This window comes from Rana temporaria, chromosome 1 (assembly GCF_905171775.1).
Source record: "Rana temporaria chromosome 1, aRanTem1.1, whole genome shotgun sequence".
Lineage (NCBI taxonomy): Eukaryota > Metazoa > Chordata > Amphibia > Anura > Ranidae > Rana > Rana temporaria.
Window position 1 is genome coordinate 544,164,218 of NC_053489.1, and position 15,542 is coordinate 544,179,759.

At 45.2% G+C, this 15,542-nt stretch overlaps 1 protein-coding gene across 8 annotated transcripts in view; it reads right to left on the reverse strand.

Moving 5' to 3' along the window:
* The window catches only part of NEK1 (NIMA related kinase 1), a 177,095-nt gene that overhangs the window by 67,356 nt on the left and 94,197 nt on the right, over nucleotides 1-15,542 (reverse strand). For all 8 annotated transcript variants that reach the window (XM_040333138.1, XM_040333114.1, XM_040333146.1 and 5 more), the window contains 2 exons: nucleotides 13,137-13,316; nucleotides 5,307-5,372 (listed from right to left, as the gene is read on the reverse strand). In XM_040333138.1, coding sequence (XP_040189072.1) covers nucleotides 5,307-5,372; nucleotides 13,137-13,316 — 246 coding nt within the window. The remainder of the gene's footprint in view (nucleotides 1-5,306; nucleotides 5,373-13,136; nucleotides 13,317-15,542) is intronic.

Here is a 15,542-nt window from a genome sequence, read left to right on the forward strand (position 1 = left end):
CATCTGCAACAAAAAGGATCATTCTCTTGGACTAGAGAAATGCCTCACTCTAATAGATAACTGGATGACAAACAGTTATCTTAAACTCAATGGTTCGAAAACAGAACTTCTCCTGTTTCACGCTAACCGGAAAAATCACCCCGCGTCAACATGGACTCCCCCACCCATTCTGGGTAAAACTATCACCCCTAGCACCAAAGTCAAAAGTCTCGGAGTCATTTTCGATACCTACATGACAATGGATGCACAAATAGGGTCAGTAGTCAGTGGATCCTACCATCTGCTGCGCCTACTACGCAGACTCACGCCCTTTATCCCGAAAGAGGACATTGCAGTCGTGGTGGGAACAATCATCAATTCCAGACTCGACTACGCAAATGCCCTCTATCTAGGACTCCCCAAATACCAAATCACTCGTCTGCAAGTCGTTCAAAATACGGCAGCTCGACTAGTGACTGGGAAAAAAACATGGGAATCAATCTCACCTTCACTGAGATCCCTTCATTGGTTGCCGGTAAAAGACAGAATCACTTTCAAGGCACTCTGCCTAATACATAAGTGTATTCAAGGCAACGCCCCCCAATATCTATGCGAAAAAATAAAAGCCCATAACCCCAATCGCATTCTGCGATCCACCAATCAAAACCTCCTCCAGATACCCAAGGCCAGATACAAGTCCAAAGGAGATCGAAGATTTGCAGTCCAGGGACCTCGCCTGTGGAATGCACTACCAACCACCATCCGACTGGAGTCGGACCACTTGGCCTTCAGGAGAAAGATTAAAACCCATCTCTTCTGAGGTCAAGGGGTTCCTTACCCATGAAATGGATACAGCGCCCAGAGGCGATTCAGTTCGCATGTGTTGCGCTTTACAAGTCTCTCTCTCTCTCTCTGAATTTATTTTTCTGACATGTTGGGGTTATATCTCACTTGGATAGTATAAAAGTTGCACAGAGTAAATACAGCTGGATAAAACAAAAACTCTTTTTCATTATTTCAGGCTGCAAAGCACACAAAATGTGATTTTAAAAAGGAGTGTGATTCTGTCTACACCCACTGTATTACACACACACACACACACACAATATTTACAGTATCTCATAACAGTGATTACACCACTCACATTTTTGTAAAACAAATTATTGCTTTTATATGACAACTTTGCTACAATGTAAAGTAGTGAGTGTACAGCTTGTATAACTCAAAATGTGTTGTCCCCTCAAAATAACAACACAGCCATTAATGTCTAAACCATTGGAAACAAAAGTGAGTACACCCCTAAGTGAAAATGTACAAATTGGGCCCAAAGTATCAATATTTTGTGTGGCCACCATTTTTCAGCAATGCCTTAAACCTTTTGGGCATGGAGTTCACCAGAGCTTCACAGGTTGCCACTGGAGTCCTTTTCCACAACATAACAGAGCTGGTGGATGTTCGAGACCTTGCGCTCCTCCACCTTCCATTTGAGAATGCCCCACAGATGCTCAATAGGGTTTAGGTCTGGAGACATTCTTGGCACTCCCACCATCATGCTTGACTGTAGGCAAGACACACTTATCTTTGTACTCCTCACCTGGTTGCCGCCACATACGCTTGACACCATCTGAGCCAAGTACGTTTTATCTTGGTCTCATCAGACCACAGGACATGGTTCCAGTAATCCATGTGCTTAGTCTGCTTGTCTTCATCAAATGGTTTGAGGGCTTTCTTGTGCACCATCTTTAGAAGAGGCTTCCTTCTGGAACAACAGCCATGCAGACCAACTTGATGCAGAGCGCGGTGTATGGTCTGAGTACCGACAGGCTGACCCTCCCCCGACCCCACCGCCCCCCACCCTCTGCAGCAATGCTGGCAACACTCATACGTCTTTTTCCCAAAGACAACCCCTGGATATGACACCAAACACGTGCACTCAACTTCTTTGGTCAACCATGGGGAGGCCTGTTCTGAGTGGAATCCATCATGTTAAACTGCTGTATGGTCATGGCCACCGTGCTGCAGCTCAGTTTTAGGCATTTGGCAATCTTCTTATCGCCTAGGCCATCTTTATATAGAGCAACAACTCTTTTTCACATCCTCAGAGTTCTTTGCCATGAGGTGCCATGTTGAACTTCCAGTGACCAGTATGAGAGAGAGCGATAACACCAAATTTAACACACCTGCTCCCCATTCACATCTGAGACCTAGTAACACTAAACGCGACTCATGACACAGGGGGGGGGCAAATTGCCAATTGGGCCCAGTTTGGACATTTTTACTTAGGGGTTTACCGACTTTTGTTAACAGCCGTTTAGACATTAATGGCTGTGTGTTGAGTTATTTTGAGGGGACAGCAAATTTTCATTGTTATACAAGCTGTACACTCACTACTTTACATTGTAGCAAAGTGTAATTTCTTCAGTGTGGTCACATGAAAAGATAATAAAAAATTTACAAAAATGTGAGGGGTGTACTCACTTCTGTGAGATATAGTTGGAGAGAGAACCAGAGAACAACAGAACTAGTATCCACTAATGGAAGATTTACCCTCTTTTACTGTTCTGGTGAGATCCCAAACTTTTCTCTCACTTTCAGTCTAGGTGATAATGTTAAACAGGACAAATAGCAAGGTTATAGACAGTACTAAAAATCTGCCAGGTGTTCTAGTCCTCATCACTCTGTTTTAATAGCATTTCCAGTTATACAGGAGGTAAAAACTACAGCTGTAGATAAACGAGTTAGTACTCTTACAGCCCATTGAAACAATGGTTCATTCTTTCTGAAAAGTGATGGAACTACAAGCATTTGCCTCTTGTACCTGCATGCCATTTGGTTTGTCATAATGTAAAGCAAAGAAAGTGAAAAAAGATATTCTACAAAAAATATTCTAAAATGGCCTGGACAGATTTGTTGGAACCCCTGGAAAAATGTATTTAAATCAATGATATTTCAAACTAACTGCTTTGTGTAGCTAGTATCACACATGTAATCAGTCCTGTAATCAGTGGCCCGGATTCAGATACATTATCGTATCTATCGGCGGGCGTAGCGTATCTCAGATACACTACACCGCCGTAACTTAGGGCGCAAGTTCCGTATTCGGAAAGAACTTGCGCCCTAAGTTACGGCGGCGTAGTGTAAATGTGTCGGCGTAAGCCCGCCTAATTCAAATGTGGATGATGTGGGCGTGTTCTATTTAAATTACTTGTGACCCCACGTAATTGACGTTTCTTACGAATGGTGCATGCGCTGTCCGTGAACGTTTCCAAGTGCGCATGCTCGAAATTACGCCGCAAACTGTCAATGCTTTCGACGTGAACGTAACTTACGTACAGCCCTATTCGCGAACGACTTACGTAAACGACGTAAAACACAACGCTGTTCGTATGTTTCCGACGTCCATACCTAACATGACTTACCCCTGCTTTATGAGGGGTAACTTTACGCCGGATAAAGCCTTGCATAAACGACGTACAAAAATGCGCCGGGCGGATGTACGTTTCTGAATCGGCGTATCTACCTAATTTGCATATTCCTTGCGTAAATCTACGGAAGCGCCACCTAGCGTCCAGCGTAAATATGCAACTAAGATACGACGGCGTAAGAGACTTACGCCGGTCGGATCCTAGGGAAATCTATGCGTAACTGATTCTAAGAATCAGGCGCATAGATACGACCCCGCAGACTCAGATTTACGAGGGCGTATCCAGAGATATGCAGTCGTAACTCGTATCTGAATCCGGGCCAGTCTATTTAAATGGAGAACAGTTGTCGGACTTTGTTTGGTATCATTGTGTGCACCACATTGAACATGGAAAAAGAATTGTCTGAGGATATCAAAATACAAATTATAGACCAGCATGTCACAGGTAAGGGATACAAGGCCTTCAAGGAGCTTGATGTTCCCCGAACTACAGTAGAAAATATTAAAGTGGAGCTTTAGTCAGAAAATAATGTCCAGTAAACCATTAAAAATAAGTGCCCATGTTTTAAAATCCATTAATATAATGTCTCACCCTGCTCTGCATATGCTCAATTGCTCTCTATTTTTAGGCACTGTGCCGAATTTGTAGAGGTCAATCTGCTGACAGCCTAAAGATTTACTGCTGTTCAGGGGCTCTGGGCTTTAGCAAAATGAGGTACAGTCACTGGGGTAGATTCACGCAGCTGCGCTTTAGGTTAGCGCGGCGCAGCGTATTGTATTTACGCTACGGCGACGCAACTTACAGGAGCAAGTGCAATACTCACAAAGCACTTGCTCCGTAAGTTGCGGCGGCGTAGCGTAAATGGGGCCGGCGTAAGCACGCGGAATTCAAATGTGGAAGGGGGCGTGTTTTATGTAAATCGATGATGACCCAACGTGATTGACGTTTTGTACGAACGGCGCATGCGCCGTCCGTGTACATATCCCAGTGTGCATTGCTCCCGAGTACGCCGCAACAACGTATTGGTTTCAACGTGAACGCAAATTACGTCCAGCCCTATTCGCTAACGACTTACGCAAACAATTCAAATTTCGAAGCGGGAACGACGTCCATACGTAACATTGGCTGCGCCACCTAATAGCAGGAGCAACGTTACGACGAAAACGACTTACGCAAACAACGTAAAAAACTACCGCCGGGCGCACGTACGTTTGTGAATCGGCGTAACTAGGTAATTTGCATACTCTACGCTGAAAACGACGGGAGCGCCACCTAGCGGCCAGCGTGAGAATGCACCCTAAGATACGACGGCTTAAGAGACTTATGCCAGTTGTATCTTAGGCTAATGTCGGCGTATCTTGCTTTCTGAATACAGAAAGAAGATACGCCGGCGCAGATTTGAATTTACGCGGCGTATCTATGGATACACCGGCGTAAATTCTCTCTGAATCTGGCCCACTGCAAACAATCGATTTCTGTAGGTCCAAATGAGACTCTTTCACCTGTCAACAGGTAACTTGGCTCACTCCTTTTGTGTAGAGCAGCAGTCTTCACTTTGAAGGGTGTCTAGTCAAAAGCAAAAAAGTTTGATTTTCATTAAATATGAGATAAGCAGCAATGGGCGCCCATTACTTTTGTCAGTTCCAAATTCAAAGAAAATTGTGGGTCTTTTTTGGTGTTTAAGGGTACCAACAAATTTAGCCACGACTCTACGTACTTCTTTTGAGCTATACACACACACACACACACACACACACACACACACACACACACACACACACACACTCTCACAGTGCCCAGGTCCTGTTTAGAAGAAGCTCAATATCTTCAAGATTGCTTTTATACTCAAATTAGTTTCAGGGACATTAAAAATAAGAGCAAAGGAAAGGGAGCCACACTAACCTGGATTGAGATTTCAGTTTTTTTGGGGTCTTCGGTGGTATCCCTGATTTCTGTATCTTCTTTAATCTTTTAAATCGAATATAGAGGAAAGAAATAAATTACAGCAAAAAAACAAAAAAAGAGATTTTTAATACAGCTTACCTGTAAAATCTTTTTCTTGGAGTACATCACGGGACACAGAGCGGCATATTCATTACTATATGGGTTATATGGAGTACCTTCAGGTGATGGACACTGGCAATCTCAAAAACAGGAAGTGCCCCTCCCTATATAACCCCCTCCCATAGGAGGAGTACCTCAGTTTTGTAGCAAGCAGTATGCCTCCCAAAATGGTCCCCAAAAGAGGGGTGGGAGCTCTGTGTCCCGTGATGTACTCCAAGAAAAAGATTTTTACAGGTAAGCTGTATTAAAAATCTCTTTTTCTTTATCGTACATCACGGGACACAGAGCGGCATATTCATTACTATATGGGATGTCCCAAAGCAATGCTTACAATGAGGGGAGGGAGAACATCTTCCTAAGACAAAAGGATTTAATTTAGAGATATACTCAAATCATAATAAATCCAACTTAGTTGAGAAAAAATAAATTTTTAAATTTAACTCAAAAGGGAGCCCCCCCGGAATCCGAGGGTCTCAAACTGCAGCCTGCAGCACTGCCTGCCCAAAGGCTGTATCCGTATTCCTTCTTACGTCCAACTGGTAGAATTTTGTAAACGTGTGGACAGAAGACCAGGTTGCCGCCTTGCAAACTTGAGCCATAGAGATCTGGTGGTGTGCTGCCCAGGAGGCGCCCATGGCCCTAGTAGAATGAGCCTTTAATGATACTGGAGGAGGCAACCCTTTCAAGCCGTAGGCCTGAGTGATTAACTGTTTAATCCACCTCGAGATGGTGGATTTTGCAGCTGCCTGCCCCTTCTTGGGCCCATCCGGTAAAATGAACAACACCTCTGTTTTCCGGATCTTCTCTGTAGCTTTAAGATAGGCCTTCATGGCCCTGACAATATCCAAGGTATGCAGCAACCCTTCCTTTCTGGAAGTAGGTTTAGGAAAGAAGGATGGTAATACCAAATCCTGGTTTAGATGAAAACTGGATATAACCTTTGGTAGGAAGGAAGGATGAGGGCGGAGAACGACCCTGTCCTTATGCAAAATAAGATATGGTTCCTTACAGGATAAGGCTGCCAGTTCCGATACTCTTCTGGCGGAAACTATGGCGACCAAAAATACTAACTTCCTTGTCAGTAAAACCAAAGGAATTTCAGCCAACGGCTCAAAAGGTTGTTTCTGTAAACTTGACAGAACAAGATTTAGATCCCACGGACAAAGCGGGGATTTAACTGGAGGATTAATACGTAAGACCCCTTGAAGGAAGGTCTTAACTAGCGAGTGGGTGGCCAGCGGCCGCTGAAACCACACTGACAAAGCTGAAATCTGTCCTTTGATTGTGCTTAATGCCAGTCCTTTATCCACTCCTAGCTGGAGAAAACTTAATACTCTATCGATGGTAAACTTGCGAGAAAGCCATCGCTTGGACTCACACCAGCCTACATAGGCCTTCCAGACCCTGTAATAAATCACCCTAGAGACCGGTTTCCTGGCTCTGATTAGGGTAGAGATTACTTTCTGAGACAGACCTCTACCCCTGAGAATCAGGGATTCAGCTTCCAGGCCGTCAAATTTAGATGCCGTAAGGCAGGGTGGAGGATCGGACCTTGCGATAGCAGGTCTGGCCGTAGAGGAAGAGTCCAAGGGTCTCCCACTACCATCTTTAGGATTAGTGAATACCATGCCCTTCTGGGCCATGCTGGAGCTACCAGGATGACTGGTATGTGCTCCACCCTGATCCTGCGCAGCAGGCGGGGTAGTAACTGGAGCGGGGGAAATACATAAAGTAGTTTGAACTGATGCCAAGGGCAAACCAGCGCATCGGTTCCGCAGGCCATCGGATCCCTTGAGCGGGATATGAACCTGTCTAGCTTCTTGTTGAGTCTTGATGCCATGACGTCCACGTCCGGCACTCCCCATCTCTGGCAGAGTGTCTGAAAGACCTGTGGATGTAGAGACCATTCCCCCGGCAACAGAGTCTGGCGACTTAAAAAGTCCGCCTGAAGGTTGTCCACTCCTGGAATGAATATTGCCGATATGCAGGGCACATGAGCTTCTGCCCATAGGAGAATCAAGCTTACCTCTCTCTGAGCGGCTTGACTCTTGGTTCCCCCTTGGTGATTTATGTATGCCACTGCCGTGGCATTGTCCGATTGAATTCTCACCGGGAACCCCTGCAACTTGGACGTCCAAGCCCTGAGGGCTAGTCGAGCAGCTCTGAGCTCCAAGATGTTGATGGGCAACTGCTTCTCTGGCTTTGCCCAAGTGCCTTGGCGAGTGCAACCATCCAAAATTGCTCCCCAGCCTGTTAGGCTGGCGTCTGTGGTTACTATCTTCCAAGCCACTGGGCTGAAAGACTTCCCCTTCAGTAGATTCTGAGGGTCTAACCACCAACACAGACTTTGTCGGACTCTTGATGAGAGCGGCAAAGGGATATCTAAGGCCTGTGGCCTCCTGCTCCAGGCTGACAGGATGGCTGCCTGCAGGATGCGAGTGTGGCTCTGGGCGTACGGTACCGCCTCGAATGTGGCCACCATCTTGCCTAGTAACCGCATACATAGGCGAACAGTTGGTTCCTTCTTGCTTAGAACCAGTAGAATGAATTCCTTGATGGTTTTGACTTTTATCAGAGGCAGAAACACCCTCTGTTGTTCTGTGTCTAATCTCATGCCGAGATATTCCAACTGCCTTGTGGGCTGGAATGCCGATTTTTCTCGATTTAGGACCCAGCCGAACCTCTCGAGGTACTGGACTGTGAGGGCCACTGCTCGTTCCAAGCCAGGAGACGAGTGATCTATGACTAGGAGGTCGTCCAGGTATGCTAGGATCGTGACCCCTTGAATCCTTAGATTGGCTAGGATTGGAGCTAGGACCTTCGTGAACACCCGGGGGGCCGTAGCCAACCCGAAGGGAAGCGCCATGAATTGGAAATGACGTAGAGCCACCGAGAAGCGTAGAAATCTTTGATGTGGCTGGTAAACTGGAACATGAAGGTAAGCATCCTTTATGTCTATGGATGCCATAAAATCGTCCTTCTGAAGTGCGGCAACTGCTGACCGCACGGATTCCATCCGAAATGAGCGGACCTTTAGGTATGCATTTACCATTTTTAAGTCCAAAATTGGCCTGACATCGCCATTGGGCTTTGGGATAATGAATAGGTTGGAGTAGAAACCTAGCCCCTGTTCTTGGACTGGTACCTCTACTATTACCTCCTGAGAGAGTAGATGATTTAATGCCGCTATTAATGCGGCTCCCTTCTTCGGATCGTTTGGTACTCTTGACTCCTGAAAATGAGGAGGAGGAAACTTTAGGAAGTCTAGTTTGTAGCCTGTAGCCACGGAGGACCGTACCCATTTGTCGGGAATGCTGGCCTCCCAAACCTCTGTAAAGAGACGCAGTCTTCCCCCCACCTTCGAGGGTGGGGGCGCCCCTTCATAAGGCCGGCTTGGGGGCTGGCTTTGCTGGCTTGCGAAACCACTGCTTCTTGCCTGCGCCGGCCTGTCCCTGCGACTTGTTAAAATTTGATCTTGCAGGAGGCCGTCGATACTGTTTGGTATTGGAGGGCCCCTGCCCAGGGGAGTACTGTCGTTTAAACGCAGGCCCCCGAAACTTCTTCTTGGTGGGCAAAAGAGTACTTTTTCCGCTTGAAATGGTCTGGATGTATTTGTCCAGGTCTTCTCCAAAGAGTCGTCCTCCATGGAAGGGGAACCCTACCAGGAGCTTCTTGCATGGGGGCTCTGCCTCCCAGCTCTTTAACCATAAGAGTCTTCTCATATGGATAAGGGATAATGATAGGCGTGACGCTTGCTGGATCGAATCCTTAATCGCATCTACCGTAAAGCGTATGGCCCTAGGGACGTCCGAAAATTCTTCTGCCTGCTGGGCAGGAATAAGTTTAAGCATCTGCTTAGCTTGATCCGATAATGCTTGCGCAACCCCAATTGCAGCCACAGCTGGCTGCACTACTGCCCTTGCAGTAGTGAAGGAGGTTTTAAGTAGCGTTTCCAAGCGTTTATCAACCGGATCCTTGAACACCTGTATGTTTTCTACAGGGCATGTTAAAGACTTGTTAACACATGAGATGGCTGCGTCTACAGCCGGGGCTGCCCATCTCTTGGAAAATTTCTCTTCCATAGGATATAAGGCAGAGAATCTCTTTGGTGGTACAAAGATTCTATCTGGCTTGGCCCAATCTTGGAACATAACTTCCTCTAGTAGAGGATGGATCGGAAAAACCGCATTGGTTTGAGGCGCTCTTAGTGAGCCCAAAGCTGAGACCGTTGATACTTGGAGATCTGGTACTGGCAAGTTGAACGTCCTATGGACCAAGTCTGTTAAAACTTGAACCCACCAGCTCTCCCCTTGGGAGGCTGCGCCAGACTCCTCCGTACCCGGATCCTCGATCCCTGAACCTACTTGGTCCTTGTCCAAGAGGTCTTCCCATTCCTCTGCGGAAGGGACCTCCTCATCTGAGGGTTCACGCTCGGGCGACGGAGATCTATTCCGTTTTCTGCCCCGCATAGCCTTGGCTATCATTTTTTCCATTCTTTTTTCCATCTCCTTTAGAGAGGTGGACAGTACCTCGTCCGTGACCACCCTAGGGTTGGACTGACCCGTGCCAGCTCCAGCCCCAGATCCCGATGGTCTCACCAAGGCTCCTTCTGGGGAAAGTAGCGGTAAGACTTTGTCCGAGACCCCGGACCCTCTGGGGGAATCCCCACCTTTTGTACCCTCCGAACCAGATGCCATGGTACAATACCGAGGTACGCCCGCTACTTAATGGTGTTTGGGAAAATAAATAGTTGTTGCCCAAAACCCTTTCTGGGGAAAAAAATGCCTTTCCTTATTAATCTTGGTTTGTTTCTTTTTTATTTTTTTTTAAACCAAAGAAAGAAAAACCATTCTGTCCCCCTTTAGTAGTATTTGCCAATAAAAACTGCTGAAAAGAAAAAGAAACCCTATCTTTAGGGTGAAAGACAGTCTTTTTTAAGACTGTAATACTCTTCTTTGGCCACTGTGTGTCCTCGGCGCCCCACTCTGCCGCTCTGGTCCTTCCTCTCTCAGTTCCAACACATCACTGAGCTGGGAACTTTTTTGGAAGGGCCGCCCCTTCCTTTACCTACGGGCCCGCCCTTCCCCTTCAGAAAAACGGCGCGAAATTGCGCCCATATCACGGGGACGCGCGCGCACGCCCGCCGGCGGGGGGGGGGGTGGGGGATAGGCCCACACGAGGAGGTCAGAGGCTGATCCTGCCGTCCAGGCCAGGATCCACAGAGCGGTATCTTTTCCTGCATCAACCGCCTGGACCTTCTGAGCAGGCTTGCAGGTAAGAGCATTCACTCCCTCTATATAAGAAACCTCAATAGATTCCCAGGGGCTTCTCTCAGAGAGAATTGTCACTATACACACAGGCCCTTTTCAATGCTTCTAGCACCAGTTGCAATACTACCAGGGAGGTCACAATTATGGGGAATATATACATACAGAGTCATCCTATCCTAAGATATGTGACTCACCTTGCCAGATGCAGCGCATAAACCATAGGCATGTCCCGCTGTGACCTTCCCCCAGAAAAAACCTGCTGCGAACCAAGTTCCGCAAGTTTCCCCTTCACTTACCTGCTCCATGCCGCAGGACTTTGCACAGCAAGAGGTCCAATCTTCCCCCATCTCCGTGGGGCATCTAGACCTTCAGGCCCTGGGTTCCTATGAAGGATCCACTGTCCTGGGCCCATATAGCACCCTGGCAACAGAAACATTAGGCCCCCAAAGGTTTCTAAGTTCTGGGCCCAGAGTCCAGCTCTCTGTGACAGAAAGCATTATGGGCTATACCCCAATGGTTTGGGGTCCGGTTGCTGACCTTTAGCACTGAGGCCTTTGGACAGAACCGGTTAGCCCACCTTAATCCCAAGTATGTGGAGGCAAGCTAAACCATGACCAACACCTAAGACACTGGCGTAAAAACTGAGGTACTCCTCCTATGGGAGGGGGTTATATAGGGAGGGGCACTTCCTGTTTTTGAGATTGCCAGTGTCCATCACCTGAAGGTACTCCATATAACCCATATAGTAATGAATATGCCGCTCTGTGTCCCGTGATGTACGATAAAGAAAACACAAACACACATCTAAAACATGTCTTCTAGTGTTTTCCTGTATTCAGTATAAGTTTGGTTTATGAAACTAGTGTATTTATCTCGTCTGTATTGGCACAGGTAGCCTTGACAATTTTTAGTGGAGAACTTGTCTAAAAGAGAACGTTTTTCTGCAATATAACCACTGACCTTATTCAATAAAAAAGTTTTTCTAATCTTTAGCACCAAATTAGTAAATGCAACAGCCAAGAAAAAAAAATACAGTATTAAAATTGATCCTGCGGCGCTCTGACTTCATAAGTTTCCTATGGGTTTACTGCACTTAAACCATTGAAACCCCCCCCGCCCGAAAAAAATAAAACTTACCCTGTAAAAAACAAAAACATAATGTGCCAGTATGCAGGACCTTCAGAGCACATGCGCTGGTGACATCACGTTTAGGAGATACAGTAAAACCTTGGTTTGCGAGCATAATTCATTCCAGAAACATGCTTGTAATACAAAGCACTTGTATATCAAAGCATTTTTTTTACAGGGTATAAAAGAGAAGAGAGGCACCTCTAAGTGTAGAAATAAGTTGCTAAATGTTGTACCTTCATTAAATGTAACCATATTGCTACACTTGGAGGCTCCTCTCTGTTTTTTATACTCAGTTGTGACATGACGCTACTCTTATATCAAGACATCGCTTGTATATCAAGGCAAAATGTATTAAAACATTTTGCTTGTCTTGCAAAACGCTCTCAAACCAAGTTATTCTCAAACCAAGGTTTTACTGTATTCACTGTACCTACAGGAAAGCCGTATTATAGGCTTTCCTGCGGGTACAAGTAAAACTACCAAGTTTACTACCACTTTAAAGCTGAACTCCAAGCATAAAAAAATAAAAACTATATTGCTCAATAAGAATACAAGTCCACCTTATGTGCACCAAATGCCTTGGCAAATGTATTTACTACCTTGAAAAAAAAGTAGCTTTGACATGATCACTGTGCTGTACACTGCCTGTGCAGAGAGCAGAGCTGTAGGAGAAATCTAGGAAGCCCACCCACTACAGGTTGCATGCTGATACTACAGGAGAGGCGAGTAAAAGACCAGTCACTCTGCCCCGGGAAAGAGTGCAAACTACAGGAAGCTCCTGCACAGAGGCAAAGTTTCACATGGATTAATGCACAGATTTGGAAGAACATCACAATTCACAAAAGGATTCAAGTAAGAACACACATAGGTCTTGTATTTAGAGGACATTTGCTTATCCTGGAGTTCAGCTTAAATAACTAGCACTTCAATCAGTGCGTGCATGCAAAAGACGACTGTGAATATTTTCTGCTGTCCTTACTACTGAATCTGATCAATCTTCATTGCAAGTCTTCAGGGAAACCAACACTTGGTTCCTCCTGTTGATTTTCACATCCGTGCATGAGAGATTAGTAACATGGAGGTAGTATGAAGATCTCAGATCAGAGAAGTAGTAAGGAAAAGTACAGGTATTCTTTATTTTGAAAATTCTAGCAGACCAATGGGGTTCCCTTTTAAAAACTGGGGCTTTAGAAAAAATAATTTTGAATAAGGGCGTTTTTTTTTTAAAAAAGGATCTGTATACAAAATTAAACTGCTAAAAACTTACAGCTCCCACATTCTTCAGTGCAGAGGTCATAGAGATTGCTGGTGCGCTAGATTTTATATGAGACTGGCCTCTGACTGGGGAACCTCCAACATCTCCATGGGCTGCATGGATGGGAGAGCCAGGAGCAGCTCCACCTGCATTAGAAGGCACAATAGGATTCTTGAACCCACGAGCTGCCAACTGCAAACCAAGAAAACAAAGAAATTAAATCATAATCACCAATCCAAGATATAATTTGTGATAGCCAAGCAGATATTAAATATATTATCAAAAAGGCAGCTAGGTCAAAAATAGGACTTTTGTACACACCGTAAAATCTTTAAGCTTATAGCACTTAAATAAGTTTACATGCATTGAGTCACATCGGGGGTTTCTGTGGCAAAGTGTTCATCTCCTTCGTGCACAGGTTATGTTTTTTTTTGTGTTTCTAAAGGCCTGTAAACGCCTATGTGTGCAAGGACACAAAGGCTAACAGATGGGCATTTAGGAGGTACAGCTGAATACAGTCCAGAGGCAGAGAATACAATAAATTATCTCACAAGATTTGACTGGATGAAAAGCTACTGTATTTTTCTGCACTTGTTGATCAGATAAAATAAATACACTTTTAATGGTATATTTCCCAGACCAAAAAGGGAACAAATAACCAAAATCTAGTGTTGGATTTTACATACACTACTTTATTAGTGCACATAACCAACCAGATGCAATACTTTGATGAGAATGCACAGAGTGGGCATAAAAACAGTGTGTCCTTCGAATAGGAAGCATGGCTAATAGGACTGCTATAGTGATCCACAGGACTGAAACACTTTTACAGTGCTCATTTTACAAACCTTGTGTCTACTGCAGCCCTCAAAAATTCCACTCGCCTGCTCGCAATGCGAGTGGAATTTAATGCAGGGCGAGTGAGGAGCGGGGGTGGACCAGGCTGACCGTTTCCTGGCAGAAGCGATCAGCCAAGAAACTGTCAGCCAGAGGACACACCGCGGCAGGAACGGACTGCCCTGGCGCCGCTTTGAGCTGAGGTGTGGAGGCTGTAGTGCTACCCTCCCTCTCTCTCTCTCTCTCCTCCTCTTGTTTTATCACACACACAGCGGGGATGTCCCGCTGTGTGTCATGGAGCTGGCTGTGTCTGCGTTTGGTGTAACAAGGATCCCCCCCCCCCCCCCCCCAGACCGGCTTGTGTGATAGTATCAGTGTTCCGCCTATAAAACAAGCCATCTAGGGGGGCAGGACCTTGTTACACTGTGCGCCGAACACAGACACATCCAGCTCCATGGCAAAATGTAATATTTGGCTGCAGCAGGAGGCAATTTGTTTGCTGAAGGGCTGGAAAGCGGTACAATAATGAGTGTCTGCAAGCAACAGTAAAGCCCAGTGGGAGGTTCCTTCATGATGAAGGAAGTTCAAGGGGAGAAAGTCTTGACCATGAAATAGATCAAGGAAGTGATGCCAAAACTAGTAGTGGATCCATCATGTTAGTTTTACCTAGATTTTAAACATTTTTACCTTTCTGCTCATGTAAGTGCAATTTTATTTAAATAAAAGTGGCTTACTGGTTATTACACTATGAGGCTGCTTTGCTTATAAAAAACTTCCCTGGAGGTATTTTAATACCAACAAGGTTATGGGAAAATGGGTCCAAAAAGGAGAAAAAAAAAAAAAAAAGAATATTAAATGCTCGCCTAGACCCTATGCCATATACTGGTCACTACATTTGGTGAGAAACCATTCCTGTGGGGGGGGGGGGGGAGACACAGCAGTGGATTTTGACAATGATTTATCTTTGCAGTGTTTGAGAATATTACACTATGGTTGTTTTTATCGTTTTATAAGCTCACTTTTCTCTCTGGGAGGATTAACGGTATAGAGAGTTCACTTTTACCATTGTTTTCACTGAGGTGGAGTATAAAGTGAAGATGCAAGTATTTCAAACGAAGTTTGGACATTTGGGATGGTTTATTTTTCGGTATACTCCAAGTGCTGAGAGTAGAATGCGATTTAGATCCAATCATTTTATTGTTCACGCAAGACTATTACCACCTTCAATTTGCCCCTTCCACAGAAGTATGCAGATTTGATATTAGTTAATGTTCCAACATCTGAAAAATGGTTTTATCTTGAGATAACAAAGCTTTTTGTTATATATGGTTGACTTGGGCAACATGCTTATTTCTAAAATCACAAGGAAGAAGAGGACGTTGCCAAAAGAATTCCAACATGTCATATGAGTTTTGCTCGTACTGGTCCTGTCCCAAAGTATTTTATGTGACCGTTTACTGCCAAAAGGGAGGCATCAGATGAGGAGTGTCAGTTTACATGTGAAAAAAATATTGTCCAAGTATGGAGTATGAGCTCCAAATGCAATACATGGCTAGTACATGAACATTATCAAACACTTCC